The 16,720-nt window shown below is 36.3% G+C and overlaps 1 protein-coding gene across 1 annotated transcript in view; it reads right to left on the minus strand.

Moving 5' to 3' along the window:
• Ralgapa2 (Ral GTPase activating protein catalytic subunit alpha 2) overlaps positions 1-16,720 on the minus strand; it is a 293,361-nt gene that overhangs the window by 110,969 nt on the left and 165,672 nt on the right. Inside the window, exons 33-36 of the mRNA XM_048811857.1 lie at positions 11,468-12,224; positions 10,611-10,682; positions 3,798-3,921; positions 1,142-1,297 (exon numbers count right to left, since the gene is read on the minus strand). Coding sequence (XP_048667814.1) covers positions 1,142-1,297; positions 3,798-3,921; positions 10,611-10,682; positions 11,468-12,224 — 1,109 coding nt within the window. The remainder of the gene's footprint in view (positions 1-1,141; positions 1,298-3,797; positions 3,922-10,610; positions 10,683-11,467; positions 12,225-16,720) is intronic.

The raw sequence follows: 16,720 nt of genomic DNA on the forward strand, positions 1-16,720 counted from the left end.
GGTACATAGTCCAGATGTCTGTTGCTGCAATGGTGAAAAAACAAAACCACAGAGAAATAAAATATAAAAGGTACAGTAGGACCTATCAGCTATTGCTCATCTGACTAATGGGGGAGGGGAAAACAATCAGTTAAACCAATGGGCAAAGCCAAGGGCTGATGGTCACAGAGATCTTACCACGCACGTACCATGCTGAATTTTACAGAGCATCCTCTCATTCACTTTGCTCAACTACCCTGGGGCATAGGCTCTGCTTTTAATCTTATTTAATAGATGAAAAACAGGCCCAGGTGGATAAAATAACTCAACACATACTTGAGCTCAGGTCCACCTGTCTGCAGAGTCTGGCTCTAACCCCATCCTTAGACTCCCCATTTGTTGGTCTTAGCACCTAAGGTGCTATACTCAGTTCCTTGCATGAGAACAGATGAGTACAAATCACAGCTGTTCTGGGATGTTTCTCTCATCTGGAAACTTACAGGAGTGGCTTCCTTATCAGACTAAAGTATTTTTTCTATTAAGGTGCTCTTCACTCCTAACACAGGGTCACCTGAGGTGAACAGCCTGGTGGTTGGAAGGTAAAGGACCATGTTTCCCTGGGTGAGTTCACTTGGGGCACCAGGTTTCCTTTGAATTACAGGGAAAACTGACCATAGGGCCAAAGCTCAAGGAGAATGAAAGGTACCCAACAGCAAAAATGGATGGCTAGGCAGCAGCTCATCTGTATTCCTCATTTTGGCAGATGCTACCAACTCACTCCTAGCAAGCCTGTGGTGGTGGCAGGCTTCTTTCCCAGAGCACCATTAATACTTTTGTCACAAAGGCCATTACACATTGCAATCTTTAACAGCTTATGAGGTAAACTATATTATTTTCTGTCAGGTGATATGAATATGAGAGAAGATCCCAAAATAGCAATATTTTAGACCCTTCCTCTTCCTAATCCTTAATATTGGGTCTTAAGTTTGTGCCAAGTTGGATTTTAGATTCACCACAAGTGTAGCCTGGGGAAGAGCAACACTGAAGTTGAGTCCCAAGGAAAGCAGTCTCAGAGCTTCAGGACCTGGTCTTAGTCCCGTCCTAAGAGGGCATCCCCTATATACCAGAGGAGCTAAGGATGGTCCCCAATGAGGGCCCTTACCTTTTTGGTAAGTGAATCATCTGAGTCTGATGGCATCCGAGTGGAAACATGGAAAATCACTTCCACAGTAGAGGTAGCATAATAAGGGGCTGTCTGACCAGTGCTGCCATTGCGCTGAAGGCCACCCATGAACCCACAGTGGGTGGAGAGATCCACCTAATAAAGATCACATAGAAAGAAAAGACTGAGGGTCAAAATTGAGTTGTGAATGTGAATTTAAAAAAAAAAATGATTTTCACTTCATATCTTTTTGAATACAAACTTACAATATAAAACAAAATTAGCCAATGCTAAAATATTAAAGAAACAAAGAACATTAAAATTAAAATTGCTCCATATTCCTACTATCTAAAGAAAACTACTATCAAAGTTCTGGTATATATTTCTCTAACTTTCTGGTACCTATTTTTGGTATATATTTCTCTAAATTTTTCCATATAGGCATACAAATATACACAGGAGTCCCCACTTACCTTTGGGAGCTATGTCCCAAGACCCCCAGTGGATACCTAAAAGTACAAACAGTACCAAACCCTACAATACACTAGTATTTTCCCCTATATACCTTTGATAAAGTTTCATTTGTAAATTAGGCACAGTAGAGATTAACAATAACTAATAAACCAGAATAACCATAGCAACATATTATAACTAAAGGTATGTGATTTTGGTGTCTCTTTCTCTTTTTCAAAATATCTTATTACACCTTCACCTTTTCACTTAAAGAAGCATTTTATGGCTTCTCTCTGGGATATCAGAATGCCAGTACCAAGAACCTTGCACTCTGGGGCCAATACATATACACACAAACACACACAGTTTCTCCACTGATGGATTTGTGGGGCTTTTTGTTTTTTCAAACCAGACGGAACACTCAAAGGAGTGTTTTTCTAAGATGTTGTATCAAGGGGTACAGATATTACACAATTTAGTAGCTATCACTAAACTGTTTCTCCAAAGGGTTATCACAATTTATACCATTGCCAAAAGTTTATGAGTCATAATTCATTTTAAGTTATGGTGTGAATGCTCACTTTGTACCTAAATCTAATTTTTTAATTTGTTGGGGGAAGAGGAAACCTCTGGGGGAAAGATATGGTTTTTTTAGCTAGGAGGTATAGTCTTGTGTGTGGTTTTACAACACACCATCTTTTATCTTGTCCCATTTTTCTTTCAACACACAGCCGTTTCCCCTGTGTGGTGGGCTCCCGGGACTCAGGGTCACCAATGATTCTTTCTTTATCATTCTTCTTTATCATTCTTTCAGTATTTTTTCTAAACACACACACAAGAAAGAAATAGAGAAGTCTCTTCTGTGCCAAATAACAATCTACATACATTCTGGATTAATGTTTTGTTTTCTTAGTTGAGAATGTATGATTTAAAAACTATATTAATTAAACAACAAATATATTCTATGACAAATAAGAAGTAACCTTATCAGCAAGAACAACAAAGATTTATTGGAAGTGCAATAGCTCTTAGACTAAAACCTACTTGGCTCTTCAGAAAGCGTATGATCCTAACCTTGGTGTGGTCTTGCCCTGACCCTAGTTCTATAAGAGTCCCCTTGCTAACACTGAACTCTCAGAGATAAGCTGTGCTTATGTACCCAGAGTTTCTCCTTACCACAGATAACTAGGAAACCAAAACAAAAGGAAGAAAATTATTTTAGATATTTTGATTTCCATTTTATCAACCTTGAACTCTTCATATTCTGGGGAAATATTTTCCTTTAGACTTATGTTTCTAGGGGAGAGAGATGTGTGTGTGTGTGTGTGTGTGTGTGTGTGTGTGTGTGTGAGAGAGAGAGAGAGAGAGAGAGAGAGAGAGAGAGAATATATTTTTTAGCTGGCTGCTGTAGTGCATGCCTGTAATCCCTGATGCAGGAGGATCACAAGTTTGAGAAAAGCAGCAGCAACTTAGTGAAGCTCTAAGCAACTTAGCGAGACTCTGTCTCAAAATTAAAAAATTAAAAAGGGCTGGGGATATAGCTCACTGGTAAATAAAGCATCCCTGCGTTCAATCCCCAGTGGCGCCCACCCCCCAATTTTTTAAGAAGAAAAATAAAAAAAACCTACAAAATTTTCAGTTATCAATCATCCTGGGGAACTATGTTAGGGGAAAAAAGTTGATGGGTAAGCCACCATAGCTATTATATTTTATTTTCATTTCAACTTTTGACTTCATCCAACTCTTCCTTCATCTTTTTATTTGCCAAGTTATTGATTTGTTCTCTAAAAGCTCCATTTCATGGCCCAAACCATTGTTTCCTTGCCCATATTTGTTTTTTCTTACTATAAACCACCTATGACTCGGTGAGTCCCTCTGACTATTCTGTTTTGATACAAAGCAAATGAAAAAATACAAAGTGGAAAGTTAAGGGGAAACAAAAGTTCATGTATAAAGTACTAAAAGTTCACGTATACAGCAACTAATAGAAGATGTCAAATTCAATGTTCTCTAGTTCCTGAACTAGAGAACACTTTTTATTCAAATAGAGGTACTGAAGCCAGATTTAAAGTTAGGTAGTCAGTATAGTTAGGCTATATTTGACTATAAAAACACATGCAAAACCATATGTAATTAATATCTAGCTTATATACATTCGTAAATATAGTTAGTCAATAAATACCTATTGAATGAAAGTAATTACCTCCCATCCAAGACCAGCCACAAAATCTTCATATGCTTGGCTTCCTCTTTCATTGGAGAGGATTGAACACTTGTCTTCTTGACCTTCGGCAATGTAAAACACTGCAATTTTGTGTGTCTCACGGCTGTTAAATTTTTAAATTAAAAGGAGTTAGACTTCTCATGTATAAAGTTTTATTTTGTTGCCCAAATCAGCATAACTCCCATTATTGAGCTCACATCTATTGAGAACTTCCTGATCTCATTTACTCTTTGCAACTGGGGATACTCTTTGCAAAAAGGGCTGGGGATATAGCTCATTGGTAAATAAAGCATCCATTTTATCTACCTTGAACTCTTCATATTCTGGAGAAATATTTTCCTTTAGACTTATGTTTCCAGGGGAGGGGTGTGTGTGTGTGTGTGTGTGTGTGTGTGTGTGTGAGAGAGAGAGTATTATCATATCACCTGCCTTGCAGAAGTGGTTGGAAGGAGACAAAGGAATTTAAATAAAAAGCATTAAGGGCAATGGGACTAGGAACTAGATCAAGGCAGTCTCCTTCCTAGACTATACACTCAGACATTAAATATACTGAACCACAGCATGTTAGAGCATACCATTTGGTAAATTCTTTTCATTTTTGTTAAATAATATCATCTTTTAAAGCATTTCAAATAGATATCAATTATGAGTAGATATATGTGCATATCCCAGCATACCCCAGCATACCCACAGGTAGTCACTTTCTACACCTTGAGTCACTTTCTACACTTGGTAGGTCCTTGATTCTATAAGATATGCCAAGATATGACTTTAGGAGAAAGAGAAACTTCTTCCAAGCAGCACATACTTAGGTATTTTCTTTGTGAAAGAATGTACCACCCCTGTCTGCTGAATTCTGAGGGTATCTGGTAAGGGGAAGAGCTGTCCAAGGAAACCTTTTTTGGTCACATAAATCCTTTATCATTTTGCTCCATGATAGATTTTGGAAAGTTTACTGTTAAAGCAAGTGAACATGATATGCATTTTGAAGAAACAATCCCTGCTTTTTCATCTTTTGTACGTGTAGCCTAGGATTTGAACATAGTTGGAGCTCAGCTAAATCTCTGCTAAACTGACCAGATAAATGATGGTATATTTGAATGTCTTAATAACCACTTTCTATGAATACTGTGGAATAAAGTGCCAGAATAAGTAGACCACTGTCAAGGAATCTGGTGATAAAGAGGAGATGGAAACACTTTTTATTCAAATAGAGGTATTGAAGCCAGATTTAAAGTTAGGTAGTCAGTGTAGTTAGGTAAATCGGGTCTAATATCGAGTGAAATCTAAAATGGAGGCCATGAGAATGAATTCCCGGAAAAGTTGAGCAACTCTTGAAATGTTAATGAAGTCCAGGAAACAGCCCCCAACAGATTTGAAGATAGCCCATCCCAAAGAAATGTTAATGAACAGCCCCAGCAGATTTGAAGATAGCCCATCCCAAAGAAATGTTAATGAGCAGCAAACTTGAAGATGCTGCCTCAGGAGTCCTTCCTGCCCAGATTACTTCTTTGGCCCACCTGTGTCCCACACCTTGGCCCTTCCCACCTACATTCCATCACGGAAAACTATAAAAAGGGGAAACAACCGCACTTCCAGGATTCCATCTTTTGGGTCCCCTTCTTCCACCTGGAAAGTCTTTTCTGCTGTCCTTTAATAAACTTCTATTTTCCACTCTAAACTTGCCTCAGCGTGCTTCTCTGGTGTTATACTTCAACATTGGGGAAGCAAGGACTCTTGTCACTGGTCAACAGCGGTAACAGTACCATCCGTGACTTTTACTATAGTTTCTTTTCTGTTTTTTTAGTATTAGAATACCACTTCCAGAGCAGTTCTACCCTTCTCCTCACTTTTGCTAATAGTCTGAAAAATCTCATAAGAAAAAATATCAAGTGCCTAAACAATACAGAAATGTTTCTATTGTCTAATTGTTTAATATCTCAAAAATCTAATCTGATTAAACATTCATATTGCTAGAATTGTGCTCCATTTTTAAATAAATTTTCTAATATTTCCTTCTGTATGGGTTATTTTTCCACTTCATAAGCATGAGTAATGAAGCTCAACTGAAAAGCTATATAAATAATTAGAGAAGGAAAGTTTTTTCTTTCTAGTCATTTAGATAACTATTCATTTTGCCCCATAGTTTTCATGTAATAAACATTTAGAGGAAAAATTAGAAAAACTAGAAAAGAAGGAAAAAAGACTTATAATTTGAACATATAAGCAAAGAATATAGCTATTACCATTTTAGAATGCATTTCTGCACAAAAATATAAAATGTGAGAAACTACTACATTCTGTCTTGTAACTAATTTTTACACTTAAAATATTTATGGACACTTTCGGGACTGGGGTTGTAGCTCAGTGGTAGCTCACTTGCCTTGTATGCCTGAGGCACTGGGTTCAGAATTGAGTACCACATTAAAATAAATAAAGATATTGTATCCATTTACAACTAAAAAAAATTTTAAAAAATACTTATGGACACTTAAAAAATTGTGGTAAGAGATATATAACAAAATTTACTGTTTTAGTTATTTGTAAGTGTGCCAATTTTAGATCATAGGATTCTACAATAAAGTTATTCATGACTATACAACATTGTATTATATTAATAAACCATAACACAAATCCTCATTTAGGGTATTTATATTTTTTTATTTAATATTTTTGTAGTTGTCAATGAATCTTTTTTTTTTAACTTATTTATATGTGGTGCTGAGAATTGAGCCCAGTCCCTCACATGTGCAAGGCAAGTGCTCTGCCACTGAGCTGCAGTCCCAGCCCCTAGGGTATTTATATTTTAAAAGATATTTCTGCATTATCTTTAATATGTTTTTGAAATTAATCTTTAATCTTGATGATAGTTTCACAAGATTTTTGTTGTCCTTAAAATAAATTCATAGAAATAGAATTTCTTGGGGCCTATCCATTGTTAAAGCTTTTGATACATGCTGTCCTGCTGCTACCAGGAAAGCAAGAAATTGCATGAGCATGCCCTGTGGGGTGTGACTTATGATGGAAACAGGTAGCTACAAGAAGGGAGGATTTTTATGTTAAAGAGGCTCCCAAACAGGAAGCCTGTCCTCATGGAGTAAGGAGCCCCTGAAATTGCCATACTATTTGTTGCCCTGAGTGACAGAGAACACCAATAAAAAGCACCTAGAATATTACTGGCTTATCTCAGATGGCAATGATAATAGATAAACTAACCTTTGACCTAAAGGACTGTCTCAACTAAAGGATAAAAAAATACAGTTACTCAATTTCTTTCTATAGCTCTCTCTATATATATTTAAAAGTCTTTGACATTTAGTTTCTCCCTGTTCTATAGACGCTACATACATAAAACAGCCTCAGGTTTATCTGAAATGTTTCTGCTTATTCTCCTTAAAGTCCAGGCTTTTTCCATTATAGCGGCTCCTGGGTCCTTGAGTCCTAATTAACTCAATGGTAGAGCACAGAGAACTAAGCTGGGATGAAGGTCTGACTGATGTGGGTGTGAGGAAAGGTGACCTTTAGTTGTAAACATTCATCAAATTTCACATCCTCCAAAATGTTAGCACCGCAGAGAGCCTGCTAGGATGCAGACACTGTGTCTGGCCTTATTAGAGCCAGGCTTTTGAAATGGTAATTACAACATCAACAGCACTTCATATCCATAAGCTGCACAACCAATGCATGAAGGAACAGGTAATTCAGGAACACACAAACATAAAATCAACAATTTCCCCTTCCTCATTAGAATGCATTTTTCTTTCTTATTAGGAAGAGACCAGAATAGCTATTTCCTTGTGCTGTCATGTTAAACAGCCAAACAAAGAAAAACATGATTTTAACATCCACCTCACCAGATGGTGGCAAGAAGACATTCGTACTTAAAAAGAAGGCCCACTGTGATTTGTATGTATGTTCATCATACTATTAGATGTAACTATCTTTATTGTTAACTTCATAGTATTATAGACCGCAGTAGCATGACAGATTCTCCCTTTCCTAAAAACATGTTAAGAAGAATCTAAGCCTTGAAAATAGAAATCATTAATATCAGAAATAGAAATTTCCTGAAAGTTGAGGGACAGAGTATGTTCTTGCCTACAATCTGACCAACCTACAGGACAGTCTAGATTTCTTATAGCTACAGAATCTCAGAATTAGTTCCAGTTTTTTAAAAAAGAACTTTGAAAATACACTTTACCTTAAAATAAGTTGATACACATTTAGATGTCAAGAAGACACTAAATCCAGGAGTTGGGGTTTTAAGTGAAGGTTAATCAAGGGGCAGAGAATTGCCAATCAGCTATCCAAAGCCATATTTTACTGCAACAGCACCCCAGGGAGCTAATTCAATTGTACCTCATGCAACTAAAGTGCATTAACACTCCACAAATTGGCCACAATTACAAGATACCAATGTATTCACTTAATACTAAGGAGCAGGGAGTAATTCAGCATATACTTAAAAAGCTGAGATTGGGATACTTCAGTATTTAATATTTAAGTATTTAATACTGAAGCACAAGAGGAAGAAGGAAGTAAATCCCTGAGTCCTTCAGAAGAAACCCCTCAAGGAAAATTTCCAGAGAACTTGATCTGTATTCCTCTAGAGAGAAAATAACAACAAGAAGCAGGAAAATGAATCCAATAAAGAGCTATCTGAAGAATAACACTTCAGATTCTTCATCTCTAATGAGTTTTAAAAAATTCTTTAAGCTCAAATTTTTCACTATAGATTTCACTTAATAAATCAGGAAATAAAGACATTTACAATGACAATGAGCTAATGCCTTCAGGCCCGAGTAAGGTTCCTTTCCCCAGGTACAACTATAAATAAATCATTTAATCCTATATATTTCTTTTCTTTTTAATTCTGTCTATTCCATAATACTAAAATATTTATCACTCTCCAGAGAGTGGTAAAGCCACCTAGAAGAAAAGGCTCTCATATTGCCTCAGATCAGCTATCCTGGCATGTCCGAGACTCAGAAAACATACATGAAATAGTTCATTCCTCAATGTGTAGGTTATAAGAAGTCCTGAGTAATGAAGGCAATGTGGGGAGGTAGAATAATGGAGAAAAGAAAAAGAAAACCAATAGCCTCTAATTCCCACACAGACTCGAATCTTAATTCTAGATGTTTCTGAAAGAGAGAAAGGACACATAGCTATAAGTAAGCTTAATATGATTTGATCTTCTTGGTCCTCAGTGACATAAAAATGGACCTTTTAAAATTAATTCAATTAAAATACTTTAATTCAAGTATTTAAGAGAAAATTAAAACTGGAATTCACTACTTCTTACATTTATACCTAGTTTAAGAATTCAAGCAGGGCACAGTGGTGCATGCCTGTAATTCCAGCAGCTCAAGATGCTGAGGCAAGAGGATCACCAGCTTCAGCAAAAGCGAATGCTAAATAACTTAGTTAGACCCTGTCTCTAAATAAAATACAAAACAGGTCTGGGGATATGGCTTAGTGGTCAAGTGCCCCTGAATTTAATCCCTGATACCAAAAGAACAAAAAGAAAGAAAAAAGAAATTCAAACCACAAGAATCACAATTGTGAACCTAACAGGCCAATCATAGTGACATGAACCAAGAAGTTGTATGAAAATAAAATTTAATTATGTGTCACTTTGAGTTCGAACAGAACTCTAAAATAAACTATAAAAATCATAAGAATGCCATCTAAACACAGGGTGGTGAAAATATTTGTTTAGCAGGTCATAACTCCTCCCTGTAAGTACCAGGCAAGAGAATCAAGTGCCTTAAAGTGGAAGCACCACAGAGAGTGAATGAATGATTAAGTGAATAAAATAAAAGCTTTGCTTATTTTTCCAAATGCCAGGATAGAACCCATAAAGATAAAGCCGGCCTTTGTCATTTATTTTCCTTCTTGCTTCTTAAGCATCCTTTGAAAACATTAAGCTCAAATATATTTACAAATCTGTGAGTTAAGAAGGAGTAAGAAAAATGTAGGAAAATAAAATATAGTGGGAAGAGTTGAAAAACAAGCCTGGGGAAAACAACCTAAATTTGAGTGCCAATGAAACATTAAGATATTTCTAAAGGGGAATAAGCAAAGGGTTTTGTTGTTGTTGTTGTTATTTTTGAAGAGCTTTTTTTTTTTTTAACTAAACATTAAGGAATCCGTTTATTCAAGACTTAACAAGTATCTGTCAAATGCTGAGGATTATATTCTTAACTTAGGTGGTTTTGGAAGCACATATTTCCCCAAATCAAAAACTGTTCATGATTGTGAACTCCTTTCTAGAAATGATTCTGATATTGTACAGAAAAAAGGGTAGATCTGAGAATGTAACCAGCTTTGAAAATGAGACATTAATAGAGAGTTATTAATTTCAACATGCTTGTTCTAACCTTTCCAACGTTTTAAAGCCAAGACTACAGAATGCCAGTGCAGGTTGCACAGCAAGGACTATGAAGTCACTCTCATATGGTTTCAAATAATATGGTATAGGTGATTATGACTTGTTTAATCTAGGTAAATATCTACTTTCTTATTAGAAAAAGAGACAGTTGCAGAGAATAAATGAGAATGGATGTCCACTGACTGCGACATAGAAAGGTATTCAATCAAAAGCAGAGGTTAAGTGGGAGCCCTGACCTCTTCTTAGAGTAACAAATGTGAGTTATTCCTAAAGGGTATAAATATCAAAGGTTTGACGGGGCAAATGTCAGCAGATTCCAGGTTACAGAACTACCCATGGGTTCTAAGCACACATACACAGGTGAACTGGAAAAGGTGGTCTGATATACTTTCACATACCACTGGCGAGAGTCCAGGTTTTTCAATTCTCTCAATAATTTTGAATTTTTCTTCAAAAGATGAAAATTCTTCCTATAAAGAAAAAAACGATGGAAGAAAAAAATCATGTGATCAATGGTCAATTTTGCTGCATTTGAGTTAGTTAACAAACCTATCTATCATCCATCCATCTGCTACCTCATTTCACTAAATATCTGTGATAGAATCAAGTCCATTCGCCTTCATATGTCAAGGCATAAAAATCCCACTGCATCTCATTACTGTCCAGTGACACTGGATGACTCTGATAAATTGAGTGTGGCCTTGTTCTGTATTTTCAGTCAGCTCTGCTACAAATTTCTGCATAACACTTATTTCTTTAAAAACTGTACTCCACTATCGGGATCCAGTCAAATCTATCCTCTTCCCTGAGGTCTTCTCCACTGTCCCATACTTCCCACTGGACTAAATCATTCCTCTTGAACTCCTGGGCCACTCTATGCTTCATCAAAGTTTCATTACACCCACCTCCCTCATCAGATCTAAGGCGTATCTGCCATTTACATCTTCATTAAAGTAGAAATGATAATGGCCAGAGAAGTAAGTAAATAAAACATATACACAAAGGAAATACTTCAAACTCTAAAACATTCAATAGGTATTTAGAATTCAATGTGTGCATTAGTACAGCATAATTAGTTCCATTTCTGGCTTTAATTTAGCAGCCAAAATAAATTTTAATTATTATCATTATCAAAATAATGTTGAAATAGTGAAAAAAATCTCCATTTTTATTTTCTTCTTCCCTGACCCTAAGTTGATAAAAAAAAGAAAAATTATTTGAAAAAGATAATTTAAGGACTAGCATGTATTGTTACCTTCTATCCCAAGAATTCATTCCCAAATCATCGAGTAACAACCTGCAGAAATAAAAAGGCCCTCGGGGCTCCACTGGCGAGGGTTGCCCTTGGCTGGTAACTTTCATTGAAGAATCAGAGTTACACCTCTGAACATATTCGTCTTCCTGTGCACTCTGGCGCAAAATGACCTCAATGATTTCCTTTTCTTGCTCACGGTTCATGCCATATGGGGGTGGGGAGGGCTCATTTAGATTTAGCTGTGATGGTAAAAGGCATTCGGGACTAGTGTGGCCAATGTTTTCAAGTAGTTTGTCAAGGACATCATCTCCTTCTTCGATTTGGGAATGATCTTTCTGAGGTCCAAATGTGTGATGATGGTGGCCCGAAATTAGAAATAAGGGATTTCTTCCATTGGGTGCTAAGCGTCCCTCCAGAGGCCCATATAAAACTTTTCCATCCCAAGAGTACTTCCCTGATATATCCCTCACAATAACTCTCACATCTGAGAGGGCACCCCCAGGTCCTTCTGCAGGTGTCTGAAGGTAGGAAATGAGGGTACTGTCATTAAACACAAACAGCTGCAGGTTGGGGCTCCTGAACACCTCAGAAGACAGCTCAGTGCCTTCCACGTGGGCATTGTCGTGGTTCTCACTGACAAGGCTATGCAGCACAGCTGGGCCTCCGCTCAGAGGGTAGTGACCCAGGTGGTTCACCAGGTGGGCCATCACCATTCGGGCAGTCAGAGGGATCAGTTCCACACTTCTTCGCCTTTTCTCTGTGAACAGCCAAGAATGAACAGACAGTGAAGATTAAAACTGAATGCCACCAGGTTTCGGTGTTTGTTGGTTTAGTCTAGGACTTTGCTTCAACTTTTAAATTTTATTTTATTATTTTTTGGTATGGGCATTGAACCCAGAGTCTTGGGCATACCAGGCACTGATATGATACTGAGTCACATCCCCAGCCCTCAACTATTTATTTTAAACAATTCTATTTTAATTTAAAAGCATAACTCAAATGGACTACTAAAAAACCAATTTACAGGAGGAACTCATTCTGAAAGGGATGTTAAAAATTCTGTAGACATAGGACTAGAAAAAGCAAAATGTCCTTTTCCTTAAAGAGTTGTCAGTTTTGGGGGTATAGTTCAGTAGTTGAACACTTGCCTAGCATACCTGAGGCCCATGGTTTGATTCTCAACACCACAATAACAAAACAAAACCCAAGGAGCTCATAGTTCAAAGAGCTCTGGTAAGGACAAAATTCAGAGTCAGGGGCAGCTAGGGGCTGGAGAGTAGCTTAGGGAGGTAACTTGCTTCCCTTGATGGGGTGGATGTAGACCTGGAAAGGAAATTAATCAAATTTGTGACTGCTTAAATATATTCAAAGCAATTGGCTTAATAATTATTGTGACAATTTATGTTTAGTTGTTAGAGCATTTTAAATATTTAAGAGAATCTGACATACTAATGAATCATGGAGAAACTTAGAAGACTTTAACTAAATTTTTGGTTGAAGATTAAATGCTCAAAAGCAACTGATTTGTAAATTTTTTAATACTTACAAAGTATACAAAGACTTTGACAACAATAGTGTAAGGGGGTCTTGTAAAATAAAGCATATGGAGGAAGAAGCAGATAAACTAAATCTACATGAATTGAAATGATGATTTAAACTTAAAAGTAATTATGGAAATTTCAATCTGTCAAATTTATGAAAGCAATATGCTTTAATCTAAGAACAAGTGAAAATGAAACCGCTAATTTTAACCGAAAAAAAAATCTAGATATTTAAATAAACTAAGGTTTATAACTTGAGCTTGAAGTTTTAGGAAATATGAAAAAAACAAATATTAATCAAACCTAAGTAAATGTAAATATTTTAATGCTGCATACCCTCCTCCTTAGAAATTAAAATCTAATTGACTTATTTATGATACATCAGTTTTATGATGTATGAAACGTAAGGGAGGTAAAAAAATCAAATCCCCCAATCTAAGAAATTCTGGGTAATGACTGAGGAGAGTAAGATCATCTTGAGTTTTCTTGGATTTCTTGTTTTTTTTTTTAATAATGAATAAGAAATATGTATTCAATAATGGAAAATAAATTTTCATATCAAAACACTCATTTTTTTTTTTAGAAGCAAAGGAAGTCATCTATATTTCTCTCTGAAACTAAACTTTCTCTCCCAAACCCTGGGAGAAGTGAATATGATTTCCACACAACTAAGAAATTTAAGGCCCAGATTTAACACTCAAGCTAAGAAATGTTAATGCCCCAAAGAGCAAACATGAAGCTAGCCAAGAGTTGGTGAGTTCATAATGCAAATTACTTCACACATATTTGCATGGCAGAACGGGCATAAAACTCTCACCAATAAAGGTCTAATTTGATAAAGGCCCAAGGTAGAAAATAACAATTAGAAAGTCACCTTTCTTCTACCTTTACTTACATAGGTTATGCTTCCAATTTAAGGTAAATATAAATGTGTATTCTATGAATGTATTTGAATTCTGTAATGGGAAATTAACCTGGAGTCACACTGATCAGGTTATAAACCATGACACAATGACACATCCAATAAAAATCTAAAATAGCTCTGATACTGAAAACTGAAGAAAGGGAATATTTTATGAAATAACAATAACTTACTGCACTGCCTGTAGGTTCTTTGAAAAACAAAGAAAAAAGTTGGACGGTTAATGAAAAAACAAGTTCATGACTTCCACAAATTATTAAAAAATAGAGTTCAAATATCTTTATTTTATTTTCCTAAACTTATGGATGAAATATAAGAGTAGTATTTTAGGTTATCCTTTAAATTTCATTTTTTGAAACCCCTCCAATCCCTTCTCTTTTAAGTAATTAGGTATAAGTGATGAGCAATCTGAGCAAACAAGTCTACTATTGATAGCTTTACCATGTCTCCTTGTATCTTTCTTTTAAAGTAGTAAATATACCTAGTATTAGATAATAGTCTAAGAAAGAATCATAAAAAATAACAGATAAAAATATAATATTGCTTATCAGAGACATTATCTAATTCAAATAGTTTTGTAATGAATGACAAATTGTGACAATGAGTGAAATAAATGAGCACATTTTATTTAACCTAAAATCTACTACCTTTATTTATCCTCTTCACTCTTAACAAGATGTACCCACTTAGCAAGAGTGCTTGTGCATACCAATATTGTTTTTAAGCATCTTGTTTTTTACTTAGTTAAATTGCTAGTAAATTTTAAAAATTCTTTTGTCATAGAAGTTTGAGCAATTAGTTTTAGTACCATAGAACTATGTTGGGAACAGGTGCATAAGATCCTGAAGTCTTCTGGAGAATGAATATTCAAGTCAAGGAGTGTTGTGCATAGAAAGGAAAATGGTATCAAAATCAGAGTGCATTTTTAGGTTTTTCCTTTTTCACTAACCTATTAATCTTTTGCTATTTTCAAGAAACAAGTCATATTGAGTAGTGAACCTGTTTTAGAGACAGCCATGTGGGATAAATGTCAATAACTTCAGGAAAAAGTAAGTTAATTTCTTGTAAGACATGGATTGCAAAAGAGGAAACAGCAAAAGAAATGGATCAAGAGTTATTCTGATTACTTAATATAAATATGGTTTGAATTTATAATTGTGGGGAAAATTTCAAGAAGATATTACAGCTAACAGACAGTGGAATTCCAGGAAAAGACAATTAAATGATTAAGAAAATGGAAGGTGAGTTGAGTACAGTGGCACACACCAGTAAATTCCAGCAGCTCAGGAGGATTTCAAGTTCAAAGCCAATCTCAGCAACTTAGTGAGGCCCTAAGCAACTTAGCAAGACCCTGTCTCTAAATAAAACATAAACAGGGCTCGGGATGTGACTTAGTGGTAAAAGGCCCTGGGTTCAATCCCTGGTACAGAAAAAAAAAAAAAAAAGATGGATAACAGAAGTTTACCACAACCAGAATAACTCAAAACAAGAGTCTTTAGCCTATGACAAAAATCTCAGTGAAAAATTTATTTCAGGAAAATGATCATTAAGTCTTAGACTCGAATCCCACCTCCATTATTTCTGACTTGTACAGTCTTGAGAAAATCCCTTAACTTTCATTTGCTTGTCTATCAAATGAAGTTAAAATTCAGAACTGTCAGATTTCAAGGCCCTACTCTTTTTCATCCTCATCTCACCTTTCCCTTCATCTTCACCTGACTCATACTTCAGACTCCATGGTCCTACAATCATATCCCTGTACCATGGGCCCTCAAGTATGGCCTACAGCACTCCATCTCTCACCAGCCCCACAAGAGGGATCTGTCTCAAGTCTCTGAGTGATCTATCTGGCTATACTAACCACTCTGCCCAAAGTGTTCTGGCAAAACCCATGGCCAAACACCACTGGGAAATAAATCAGCTCCTTTTTTAGCTCTCAGCTTCTCCAAGAGTTTCTGAGGCATCTGCACTGCTGACTTTCCTCAGTGCCACCTGCTTTCTTCCCATGACTTCCTAGACATGTTTCTTTCTTGGTCCTTCCCTGGATGGTCTAGCACTCCACACCCACATTTTTTAACTTTTAATTTTGTAACAACTAATGATCCATATGATTATAAGAAATAATACAGAGAGATCTCAAATAGTCTTCATCTCAATGGTAACATCTTACATAATCACAGCATAATATCACAATCAGGAAACTGACACTGATATTAATCCACTCATATTATTCAATGTTTGCCAGTTTTACATACACCCATTTGTATGTTTGATTCTATGTAATTTGATCACTCATACAGATGCCACACTTACCTTCCAACTCAACAATCCAAATTCTAGAGCTGGGTGCTTATCATTTGGGACGGGGGATGGTTAAGGAGGAAAGTCCTGACAATCCTCATAGACTCTAAAATGGATTTTGCTACAAGCAGAGACATCCTCAAACAGGGGTAAGTAAATTCCCATCTCCTTCCATGAGGGTCTCCTACTCTGGAAGAGTCTATAAGCTCTTTTCGAAGCCTGCCCATCCTGCCAAGGTTAGCTTAGGTCCCTCTCAATGGGAAGCTCCCATGGTGCCACTAGTCCAAAATTGAAATGATTCTTTCTGGAGTTTTCTTGTCTCTCCAATCAGACGCAAAACTCTTTGAGGACACAAAATGAAACTTTTTTGAGAATTCCATGGGTCTGAGACATATGGATCTTTAATAACACAAAGCTGTTTGAATAACTAAGAAGGGGAAGGAGCAGAGAGAAAAAAACAAACAAACAACAACAGCAACAACAACCCCC

The sequence above is a fragment of the Marmota marmota genome, unplaced genomic scaffold (assembly GCF_001458135.2).
Source record: "Marmota marmota marmota unplaced genomic scaffold, marMar, whole genome shotgun sequence".
NCBI classification, from domain to species: domain Eukaryota; kingdom Metazoa; phylum Chordata; class Mammalia; order Rodentia; family Sciuridae; genus Marmota; species Marmota marmota.